We start from the raw sequence: 12,251 nt of genomic DNA, 5'->3' as shown, positions 1-12,251 counted from the left end.
AATACTTGTTAATAGTTATTGTTACAAAAATTCGGGTTGTTATTGCGAGCCATCTATTCAGAGGCTCCTTTTTTGTTATCATACTGTTAACCAGGGTTCCTATCACGAGTTACATGGTGTGATTGGTGTGGCTGGTATGAGTCTTACCCGGGATTCAAAATCCTTCCTTATTGTGTCAGCTCTTCCGGGCACAGTGTCCTAACTGAGGCTTGGAGGAGGGTCATAAGGGGAGGAGCCAGTGCACACCAGGTAGTCCTAAATCTTTCTTAGAGTGCCCAGTCTCCTGCGGAGCCCGTCTATTCCCCATGGTCCTTACGGAGTCCCCAGCATCCACTACGGACTACGAGAAATAGATTTACCGGTGAGTAAAATCTTATTTTTCTTCTTCGGGGTCCATAGGGATCCACAGGGATACCATGGGGATGTCCCAAAGCAGTTTCCCCTAAGGGTGGGGACGTGGCTGAGCTTGGAGAACTCATCACCCAAAAGCAGCACCCTGAGAGGTGTATCAAAAGAGAAGTACCCGAGAACTTATATGTACGCTCTACACAACTGTTTGGCAGACGCTCCATGACTAGCCACCCACAGTCCCCACAGACCGAGCACACTAGGAACAGGGAGATCCACTTCCATGTATGCCTGAGAAATGGTAATTCGAATCCAACAAGCCAAAGTCTGCTTGTTAGCAGACCAACCTTTCCTGTGAACACCATACAAAACAAAAAGAGCATCAGATTTACAGATAGACTTAGTTAGCGCCAAATAAATCTGAAGTGCTCGCACTAAATTCAACAATACATCACTTGTGGAAGGGTTTGGAGATTGAACTTCTGGAACCACAATCTGTTCAATGATATGAAATTTGGAGACCACCTTAGGAAGGTATCCAGACCTAGTCCTGAGGACAGCCCTGGATGAAAAATCAAAAAAGGAGAGCGACACGAAATTGCAGCTGAATCAGACACTCTGCGAGCAGAGGCAGTGGGAGGAAGAGAGTCTTTCCCGTTAACCACTTTAAGTCCACAGAGTCTAATGGTTCAAAAGGAGCTGCTTGTAACACCTGTAGAACCAAAGACAAGACCCACGAAGCCACCGGAAGGACAAACGGAGGTTGAATGCGGAGGGCCCCCCCGAAAGAAAATTCTGATATCTGGTAGGGAATCAGCTTTTCACTGGAACCATACAGACAGGACAGATACGTATACCCTAAGGGTTGCTAGGCGAAGACCTAAGTCCAATCCTGCGTGAAGGAAGGCAAGAACTCTTGCAACTCTGAAAGTAGGAGGATTGTAGCTCCTGGGTGTACACCACTGGAAGTAGGTGTGCTAAATCCTGTAATAGATCCTTGCTAAAGCCGGCTTATGGGCTTTAAGCATTGTCTGGACAACCGCGCTCGGGAAACCCCTAGACTTAAAAAGGGATGTCTCGAGAGCCACGCTGTCCAAGACAGCCGAATCAGGTCCTGGGGGTAAATTTACTAAGATGGGAGTTCTATTTAAGATGGGATGTTGCCCGTAGCAACCAATCAGATTCTACTTCTCATTTATCTAGCACCTTCTAGAAGATAATACATAGAATCTGATTGGTTGCTATGGGCAACATCCCATCTTAAATAGAACTCCCATCTTAGTAAATTTACCCCCTGGTGTAGGCACAGACCCTGAATTAACAGATCTTGCCATAGAGGAAGTCTGAGAGGAGTGTCGATTGACTGACCCTGCAAGTCTGCGAACCAAGGATGCCTTGGCCAGTCTGAAGCTATGAGGAGCATGTTGCCTCCTTCCTGCTTAAAATAGCGAAGCACTCTCGGAAGGAGTGGGATTGGAGGGAAGATGTATGCCAGACTGAATTTCGAGATGCCATGAGATCCACCTCTGGTAGGCCCCACTTGTCCACTAGATCCTGAGAGACTTCTAGATGTAGAGCTCAGGAAGTCTCCTGGGAGGAACACTGCTGATATTTCCGGAAGATGACATTCTGCCCAAGTGTGGCTATGCGTCACCTCTCTCATGACGGCTAGAATTTGCGTGCTTCTCTGATGGTTGAGGTAGGCTACTGTAGTCACATTGTCGGACTGGACCTAAACTGGTCTGGAGTGAAATTGTGCATACTCCATCTTGCCCAAGGTGGAGGTCATGCATCCCAAAACCTGCATGGCTGAGTGGATGGACATCCACTCGTGTCAAAGAAAACTGCTCAGACGAGAGTGGAGTGTAGTTATTTTGTCTGCTGCCAGAAAAATCATCTGAGCCTGAGAATCTAGGATGGCTCCCAGATGTAATATCCTTTGGGACGAAGACAGGGTGGATTTCTTCCAATTGATGATCCACCCGTGTGTCCATTGAAGGTGATAGTCAGATGGAAATGTTGTTGCAAAACCTCCGGAGACTGAGCCAAGATGAGTAGGCCATCGAGGTATGGGAAAATTCTGACCCCCTGATGCTTGAGATGTGCAGTCATTACTGCCATAATCTTGGTAAAGACCCAAGGGACCGTAGATAGTATAAAGGGGTAGTATAAAGGGCAACTCTCAGAACTAATAATGCTGGTGAAGGATAGCAAGCCTGAGGTATTGCTGATGGTTGGCATTGCATCCTGAATGTCCAGGAAAGCCATAAAGTTCCCAGGTTTCAATGCCAGGACAATGGAATGGAGGGCTTCCATGTGAAACTTGGGAACTCTTATGAATTTGTTGAGAGCCTTGAGGTTGACTATGGGTCGAAAAGAGCCCTTTGGTTTGCAGCTCAGGAACAGTGTGGTGTAAAAGCCTGTCCATGCCGTTATTGTAGTGGGGGCATTGGCATTATAACTCCTAATTGTAAAAAGGAATGAATGGCCTGTTGCACAGCTAAAGCCTTGCTGGAAGACCTGTTGAGGAGGATATCTCTGAAAAGAGAGAGCGTATCCATGGGAGACCACTTCTTGTACCCAGGCATCCGTGCTATTCTGATGACAGGTATCTGCAAACTTAAGAAGTTGGTCTCCCACCCTGGGATCCCCCAGGGGGAGGTCCGTACTGATAGGCAGAGGAGTTATCCTTTTTCCGGGTTCCCTTTGCAGCTGGCCATCTGGCAGGCCATGGCTGCTTGGAGCGAGCCTTGGCCTTAAAAGAGCTGGTCTGTTTACAAAGGGACTGACCCCTAGCCTTCCCCTGAGGCCGGAAGGTTGATATCCTGGGCCTTGGGTCAGCAGCTGATGGTAGCCTATGAAGCTGACACAGTGGAGACTATCTTGTCCAACTCAGCGCCCAAAAAATATCTTCTATGAAAGTAATAGATTCAAGTACCTTTTTTGAATGTACTTAGTACATTCCTTATTTGAAAGAGGATAAAAAGATTTAAGAATCTTTGGTATCTGGAACCACTTAGTCGGTATAATCCAGTTCGGAAAGATGATCCGACAGAGGAAATTCTATTTTAACAGCATTTTGTCGTTTAAATAATGGAGCCTTAGGCCTAGGAACCGGATCCTCCTCAGTTTCCAAAATTGTTTTTACTGCCCGCAGTAAGGGAGGAACATCCACTTTAGAACTGTGTTCCTCTTGAACCAAGGCAAACTCGGGATCTGAGGCACCTGTATCCTACTCCTGATCAGATGATGCTTCAGAATCTGACATTTGTGCAGACATGTCTATGCGCCTTAGCTGTGGGGGTCATTCCGAGTTGATCGTAGCTGTGCTAAATTTAGCACAGCTACAATCATCTTCCCTGTGGACGCCCAGCACAGGGCTAGTCCACCCCGCATGTCTGTCCGCCTCCCCCACCCCGCACAAATACAAAAGCATCACACAGCGGCGATACTTTTGTATTTGTGGAGTAACTCCCGGCCAGCGCAGCTTCTGTGGCTGGCCGGGAGTTGTTCGGCGCTGCCGCTGGCCGTCACGCAGCCGCTGGCCGTCACGCAGCCGCCGTGGCCCGCCCCCAAACAGTCCGACCACGCCTGCGTTGGCTGGACCACTCTAAACGGCGGCTTAACGCCGCCGTCAGCCCTCTCCCGACCAGCGACAGCCTCTGACTCAGAGGCGATCGCTAGGCAACGACGACTGCCATGCGCTGGCGCACTGCAGCGCCGGCGCATGTGCAGTTCCGACCCGAACGCTGCGCTGCGACAAACTGCAGCGAGCGTTCGGGTCAGAATGACCCCCCCTATGTTCTGTCTGTCGTCCTGTAACAATTGTTGAAGAGCAACAGAGGTTTGTGCTAAACTCTGAACAGAGTGTGGAAAAGTCTCCATCCATGGATCTGTAACTGGGGGGCCACAAATGCAGGTTGTAATTGCTGCTGAAAACCCATAGTAGGAGACAGAGTAGGAGAAGACAAATTATCTACTAACTGTGCCATTACCTGAGATAAGGAAGACACCCAAGGTGGTTCCGGAGTAGAAGCTGAGGAAGTCTGTTGTTGTAGTGGGACATAACACTTTAAACACCTGCACAAAATCCTGAGGAGACAACCCAGCAAAACAGGACTTGCACATAATCGAGGTAGGAGCCCCAGCCTCCTTCCCCTTATCTGTAGCAAACATGGTGGTAAACACATAGTAAAGCCACACAATGCAATGTGACACCTTTCCCAGACTGAGGTAGATACACTCCTATACACCTGTTAATGGGTTAGGGAGGAAGCACAGGGATAGATGAAGCGGACAGTTGAGAACACAGTAAATCACGACAGCAGATATATTCACAATTCCCACACAACGCATAAATAATTTTGGCACTGAATCAACTACGCAAGACTCAATGGCTGGCAGGATCACATGCTGTATAAACCTGGACCCGGAGGAGAGGTATACAGGGAGACAGCACCCTCCTGAGACCTGCTACAGTAGGCAACCTGAAAAAATGGCCCCTGAGCGTCTCACTGGGGGAGGAGGGTTTTAAATGAGCAGCTCAAAGGCGGGAAACCTCAGTGATGGATCATGCTCTGTGCCAGGGGAGGAGATATTGGGGGAGAGCCCTCCTTCCCTTACTGACGTTAACCCCAGGGTGGCTGACCTCATAAGAGAAATCCCCGATGCCATTGTAATCTCTGGTGGCCTAGTGGGCGAGCGGACGAACTGGGCGGCAACATCAGGGCCTTCGGGGGTCTCCAGAACCGGGATGCAAAGCTGCAATACATCCTGGTCCTCTACCTCCTACAACCCCATAGTATCCTATGGATCCTGAAGAAATACTTTTAATTAATTTTTCTATGTTGCCTCAATACACAGGATTATACAGTAGTGAAGAAAACACCTCCCAGCTGTACCTCCATCGCTTACTCACCGATACATGAGAGGCACAATGACCAGAAGATCCTGGATCTCACCAACAAGATCATTCAGCTGCTGACTGAGGTGACTGCTGGGAATGGTACATTATACAGTAACACCAGAGGACGTGTCTGGGTGATGACTGGAGAGGTGACTGCTGGGAATGGGACATTATACAGTAACACCAGGGGATGTGTCTGGGTGATGACTGGAGAGGTGACTGCTGGGAATGGGGCATTATATAGTAACACCAGGGGATGTGTCTGGGTGATGACTGAAGAGGCGACTGCTGGGGATGGGGCATTATACAGTAACACCAGGGGACGTGTCTGGGTGATTACTGGAGAGGTGACTGCTGGGAATGGGACATTATACAGTAACACCAGGGGACGTGTCTGGGTGATGACTGGAGAGGTGACTGCTGGGAATGGGACATTATACAGTAACACCAGGGGATGTGTGTGGGTGATGACTGGAGGGGTGACTGCTGGGAATGGGACATTATACAGTAACACCAGGGGATGTGTGTGGGTGATGACTGAAGAGGCGACTGCTGGGGATGGGGCATTATACAGTAACACCAGGGGACGTGTCTGGGTGATTACTGGAGAGGTGACTGCTGGGAATGGGACATTATACAGTAACACCAGGGGACGTGTCTGGGTGATGACTGGAGAGGTGACTGCTGGGAATGGGACATTATACAGTAACACCAGGGGATGTGTGTGGGTGATGACTGGAGAGGTGACTGCTGGGAATGGGACATTATACAGTAACACCGGGTGATGTGTTTGGGTGATGACTGGAGAGGTGACTTCTGGGAATGGGGCATTATACAGTAACACCAGGGGACGTGTCTGGGTGATGACTGGAGAGGTGACTGCTGGGAATGGGACATTATACAGTAACACCGGGGAATGTGTCTGGGTGATGACTGGAGAGGTGACTGCTGGGAATGGTACATTATACAGTAACACCAGGGGACGTGTCTGGGTGATGACTGGAGAGGTGACTGCTGGGAATGGTACATTATACAGTAACACTAGGGGACGTGTCTGGGTGATGACAGGAGAGGTGACTGCTGGGAATGGGACATTATACTGTAACACTAGGGGATGTGTCTGGGTGATGACTGGAGAGGTGACTGCTGGGAATGGGGAATTATACAGTAACACCAGGAGATGTGTCTGGGTGATGACTGTATCATTGTGTGTGTCAGGTTCCTATAAGGTGTCAGAATGTCACTATCTGTCTCCATGCAGGAGGGGGAGTATATAGAGGAACACAGGCGTCTGTACAAGGACGTGATGATGGAGAATCACCGGGCCCTAACATCACTGGGTAAGAGGAGACTGTCATGTATTGTACAGGGGAGAGCAGGTATGGGGGCCCCTATATACACACATCATCTGATAATCACATATATACACTGTACTCAGTCACTGTGTGTCTCCTACAGATGGACCCAGTAACAGAGATACCCCAGAGAGATGTCTCCGTCCTTTGTATTCCCAGGATTGTACAGAGGAGAATCACAGAACCCCAGAGGAGGATCAAGTAGGTAGGATTTAGGGGGCCATATGTAATGAAGTCCGAGTTGGCCAGAGGTGCGGGTTCCCGGCCGAACTCTGAGTTTGGTCAGAAAACCACACCCCCGGCCAAGACTCCATTACATATGGCCCCTGGTCTCAATGAGTACCAAAGTGACTGTTACTATATGATGTGTAATTCTACTGCTTTACTCAACGACTGTTATTAGTAAGATGTTATTTTAATGTTTTTTTGTATTAGGATGAATATATTACTTGTTTTAAGATAGAAGATACAGAGGGGAAAGAAGAGAAGTATGTGAGTGATATGAAGGCAGAAGATATAGCGAGAGAAGAGACGTATGTGACTGATAAGAAGGCAGAAGATATAGAGGGAGAAGAAGAGACGTATGTGACTGATATGAAGGCAGAAGATATAGAGGGAGAAGAAGAGACGTATGTGACTGATATAAAGACAGAAGATATAGAGGGAGAAGAAGAGACGTATGTGACTGATTTAAAGACAGAAGATATAGAGGGAGAAGAAGAGACGTATGTGACTGATATGAAGGCAGAAGATATAGAGGGAGAAGAAGAGATGTATGTGACTGATATGAAGGCAGAAGATATAGAGGGAGAAGAAGAGACGTATGTGACTGATATGAAATCAGAAGATATACAGGGAGAAGAAGAGACGTATGTGATTGATATGAAGGCAGAAGATATAGAGGGAGAAAGAGAGATGTATGTGACTGATATGAGAGAAGATACAAAGGATGAAGAGACTCATGTGAGAGGTGATCAGCAGTGTAAGGAGGAGGAAATCCCTACAGATATCAGCACAGGTGAGTAATAAGTACTTGTTACAGAACAGATTTAGTTTTGCTGCTTCCTACCAAGAGAAACGTGATGGTGTTACCGCTCTCATAGTAGGAATATCTGCACCATGATGGGATCACCATCAGCTTGTGGGCACCATTTGTGAGACACATGGAACCTATGAAGATGATGCCTCCTCTGTACATTGGCCCTCATTCCGAGTTGTTCGCTCGCAAGCTGCTTTTAGCAGATTTGCTCACGCTAAGTCGCCGCCTACTGGGAATGAATCTTAGCTTCTTAAAATTGCGACCGACGGATTCGCAATATTGCGATTAGACCTCTCTTAGCAGTTTCTGAGTAGCTCCAGACTTACTCGGCATCTGCGATCAGTTCAGTGCTTGTCGTTCCTGGTTTGACGTAACAAACACACCCAGCGTTCGCCCAGACACTCCTCCGTTTCTCCAGCCACTCCCGCGTTTTTCGCAGAAATGGTAGCGTTTTTTCACACACACCCAGAAAACGGCCAGTTTCCGCCCAGTAACACCCACTTCCTGTCAATCACATTACGATCACCAGAACGATGAAAAAGCCGTGAGTAAAAAACCTAACTGCATAGCAAATTTACTTGGCGCAGTTGCAGTGCTGACATTGCGCATGCGCAATAAGCAGAAAATCGCTGCGATGCGAAGAAATTTACCGAGCGAACAACTCGGAATGACCACCATAGAGCAGTAGCGGTATCACATAACTAACACCCACACTACTCACCCGCACTGTGATAGCTTGTGCACTGTGTGAGGAGCCTCCTGTATTATTGCTTTCCACTGATGGTGAAAAGTCATTTGCTCATAGCCTGGACTTTCTCAGAGGCCACTAGGACAAGTGTTGTAGCTCGCACACTTATCAGATGGATCCAGTTCTATTATAAGTCATTGTTTTCTCTGTGCAGCAATAGAGTCCTATTTACTGTATGTACATGTATAATTGTAATAACCTGTAGTTGGGAAATTGAAATGAAACAACTGAACATCTTGATCTCACTAATAGTATGATAATTTGCTCCTCAAGGTAACAATATTCTATTGTCATACATTTATTTCCAGCAGATGGAGGCACAAGCGGGAAGACCTCGGAGGGAGATCTCATTTTGTTTCCAGATGTTAAAAAAGAAGATAATATCACACATGACTTTCTGGGAGACATCCCCATTACTGTAAATATACTTCCAGTACTTCATAGTGCTGATCTATCATTTGATCCCTGTAATCATGGGGAATGTTCTCCCGATACCTCAACTATTGCTACACATAGTGCTGCTCTTACTGGTAATTCAGTCTTTATCAGCTCTGAATGTGGTAAAAAAAATTATAATCAGTCAGTCATAAGACATCAAAAAAGTCACACAGGTCAGAATCTATTTCCATGTCCTGAGTGCGGTAAATGTTTTACGCTGAAGTCAAATCTTGTTACACATCGGAGACTTCACACAGGCGAGAAACCGTTTCCATGTCCTGAGTGTGGGAAATGTTTTACACAGAAAACAGCTCTTGACTCACATCAGAGAAGTCACACAGGTGAGAGTCAATTTCCATGTCCTGAGTGTGGGAAATGTTTTACACTGAAGTCAAATCTTGTTACACATCGGAGAATTCACACAGGCGAGAAACCGTTTTCATGTTCTGAGTGTGGGAAATGTTTTACACAGAAAACAGCTCTTGATTCACATGAGAGAAGTCACACAGATGAGAGTCAATTTCCATGTCCTGAGTGTGGGAAATGTTTTACACTGAAATCAAATCTTGTTACACATCGGAGAATTCACACAGGAGAGAAACCGTTTTCATGTCCTGAGTGTGGGAAATGTTTTACACAGAAATCAGCTCTTGTTTCACATGAGAGAAGTCACGCAGGTGAGAGTCTATTTCCATGTTCTGTGTGCGGGAAATGTTTTACACTGAAGTCAAATCTGGTTACTCATCAGAGAATTCACACAGGCGAGAAACCGTTTCCATGTCCTGAGTGTGGAAAATGTTTTTCTCTGAAAGTAGATCTTGTTAGACATAAGAGAAGTCACACAGGTGAGAGTCTATTTCCATGTTCTGAGTGCGGGAAATGTTTTACACTGAAGTCAAATCTTGTTACACATTGGAGAATTCACACAGGCGAGAAACCGTTTTCATGTCCTGAGTGTGGGAAATGTTTTACACAGAAAACAGCTCTTGATTCACATGAGAGAAGTCACACAGGTCAGAGTCTTTTTCCATGTACTGAGTGCCGGAAATGTTTTACACTGAAGTCAAATCTTGTTACACATCGGAGAATTCACACAGGCGAGAAACCATTTCCATGTTCTGAGTGTGGGAAATGTTTTACACAGAAATCAGCTCTTGTTTCACATGAGAGAAGTCACACAGGTGCGAGTCAATTTCCATGTCCTGAGTGTGGGAAATGTTTTACACTGAAGTCAAATCTTGTTACTCATCAAAGAATTCATACAGGCGAGAAACCGTTTCCATGTCCTGAGTGTGGAAAATGTTTTTCTCTGAAAGTAGACCTTGTTAGACATAAGAGAAGTCACACAGGTGAGAAGCCATTTCCATGTCCTGAGTGTGGGAAGCGTTTTATTGTGAAATCAAATCTTGTTAGACATGAGAGAAGTCACACGGGTGAAAGGCCATTTCCATGTCCTGAATGTGGGAAGCGTTTTACACACAAATCAGTTCTTGTTACACATCAGAGAAGCCACACGGGTGAGAAGCCATTTCCATGTTTTGAGTGTGGAAAGAGTTTTACACAGAAATCAAATCTTGTTAAACATGAGAGAAGTCACACGGGTGAAAAGCCATATCCATGTCCTGTGTGTGGGAAATGTTTTACACAGAAATCAAATCTTGTTAAACATGAGAGAACTCACACAGGTACGTAACCATTTCCATTTGCTGAGGGCCTGATTTGGGTTTGTATGCAACCCTAATGGTTTGCGTATAAGTATGTATCATTGGACGCAGACTTCCTGGACCCTGCTATCTGGATCCGCAGACTGATCAAGGTCTGCTACCATCACAAGTTGTGATGATGATCCAGTGGTGTGTACTCAAATACAGCCCAATGATCTCACGGATGCGAGCAGGAGGTGTCTTATCTCCTACAGACGTCTCCTACATTTGCATTTTATTTGTACGGTATTGTACAGCTGCTTCCCTGCATCTGCGCAATTCCTTACAGATCAACATCAGGCCCTGCGTTCACAAAATACATTACACTAAAATATCTTGTTACACTTCAGAAAATCCACATCAGGAGAACAGATTGGTATGTGGGGATGCGTGGGTGGTATAAGTGTGTGTGAGTAGGACTGACTGGCGTTTGTGGAGCTTTTTAGTACTTGTGAGATCTTGAGGAGTGTTTTATGGCATTTTGGAGCAAGTGAGGGGCAATACAATACAATTCCGGCCTGATTGCAGCGCTGCAAAAAGAGCTAGTGTGCGATCAGGTCTGAATTTGCCCCTATGTGCGTTCCTTATGGATGTCTGGGTTACACATGGCTTTTAGCCGGATGCCTATCAGAGTTAGTGAATGTAGAAAGTTAATACTAAACATTGAGTCATGGTAAAGTGTAGGTAAAGCATACACCTGTCAGACAAAAATTAATAAAAAAATAAAAATAAAATACCAAGATTAAAAATTAGGGCAAAAATCAACACTGCTGAATTTAGTGAATATTTCTTGAAATTCTGGGTATATTGTAAGAAGCCTTATCCTAGGGAATTTTTGTACGGTGTTACCAGTTCACTGTATTAAGTCCTCCAATAGGTAGCACTCCTTGGAAATGGAGATCCTCTCACTAGTTTGCTTGTCCTGTGCTGGTACTGGTAGAGGTAATGAACCGTAGCAAGGTCCTGATGTTGTTACCTTCCCAGAAATTGCCCCAAAGGGGTCACCGTTCCCAATGGATGGATTACAGGCAAATCTCGCAGTTTAAAGGTCCCAGTATTTAGCACCAACGCGTTTCGCTGCTAGCGCAGCTTTTTCCACCTTGAAAAAGCTGCGCTAGCAGCGAAACGCGTTGGTGCTAAAGACTTGGACCTTTAAACTGCGAGATTTGCCTGTAATCCATCCATTGGGAACGGTGACCCCTTTGGGGCAATTTCTGGGAAGGTAACAACATCAGGACCTTGCTACGGTTCATTACCTCTACCAGTACCAGCACAGGACAAGCAAACCAGTGAGAGGATCTCCATTTCCAAGGAGTGCTACCTATTGGAGGACTCAATACAGTGAACTGGTAACACCGTACAAAAATTCCCTAGGATAAGGCTTCTTACAATATACCCAGCATTTCAAGAAATATTCACTAAATTCAGCAGTGTTGATTTTTGCCCTAATTTTTAATCTTGGTATTTTTTTATTTTTTATCTGTTGCAACAGTAATTATATGCCAATGTGCATGAAACTGATGGTTTATGTCCTAAATAAATTTCTTATTTTATATACCTAACCAGTTACTAGCGCTGAATTGTTTTTATCTTTTACTGTTTCCAATAAGGGTCTAACTAGCCCTTTTATTCAGCAACTTGAGGATCCACAACAATTGCCAGCGCCATCCTACCTTGGTAATTTTCTTTACCCATACACCTGTCAGACATATCG

The 12,251-nt window shown here is 45.9% G+C and overlaps 1 protein-coding gene across 3 annotated transcripts in view; it reads left to right on the top strand.

The window, feature by feature from the left end:
- LOC135054608 (oocyte zinc finger protein XlCOF6-like) overlaps positions 1-11,286 on the top strand; it is a 42,868-nt gene extending 31,582 nt beyond the window's left edge. The window contains exons 4-8 of one of the 3 annotated variants that reach the window (XM_063957797.1): positions 5,212-5,337; positions 6,516-6,594; positions 6,713-6,810; positions 7,045-7,627; positions 8,708-11,286. In XM_063957797.1, coding sequence (XP_063813867.1) covers positions 5,212-5,337; positions 6,516-6,594; positions 6,713-6,810; positions 7,045-7,627; positions 8,708-10,527 — 2,706 coding nt within the window. In that variant the 3' untranslated portion in view covers positions 10,528-11,286. Of the gene's footprint in view, positions 1-5,211; positions 5,338-6,515; positions 6,595-6,712; positions 6,815-7,044; positions 7,628-8,704 lie in introns of those variants that run through there. The other 2 variants (XM_063957796.1, XM_063957798.1) reach the window with 2 other exon arrangements.
- Positions 11,287-12,251: the final 965 nt, after the last annotated feature.

This window comes from Pseudophryne corroboree, chromosome 3, assembly GCF_028390025.1.
Source record: "Pseudophryne corroboree isolate aPseCor3 chromosome 3, aPseCor3.hap2, whole genome shotgun sequence".
Classification (NCBI taxonomy): Eukaryota; Metazoa; Chordata; class Amphibia; order Anura; family Myobatrachidae; genus Pseudophryne; species Pseudophryne corroboree.
Note: the sequence above shows the minus strand (reverse complement) of the source record. Positions and strands in the feature narration are given on the sequence as shown.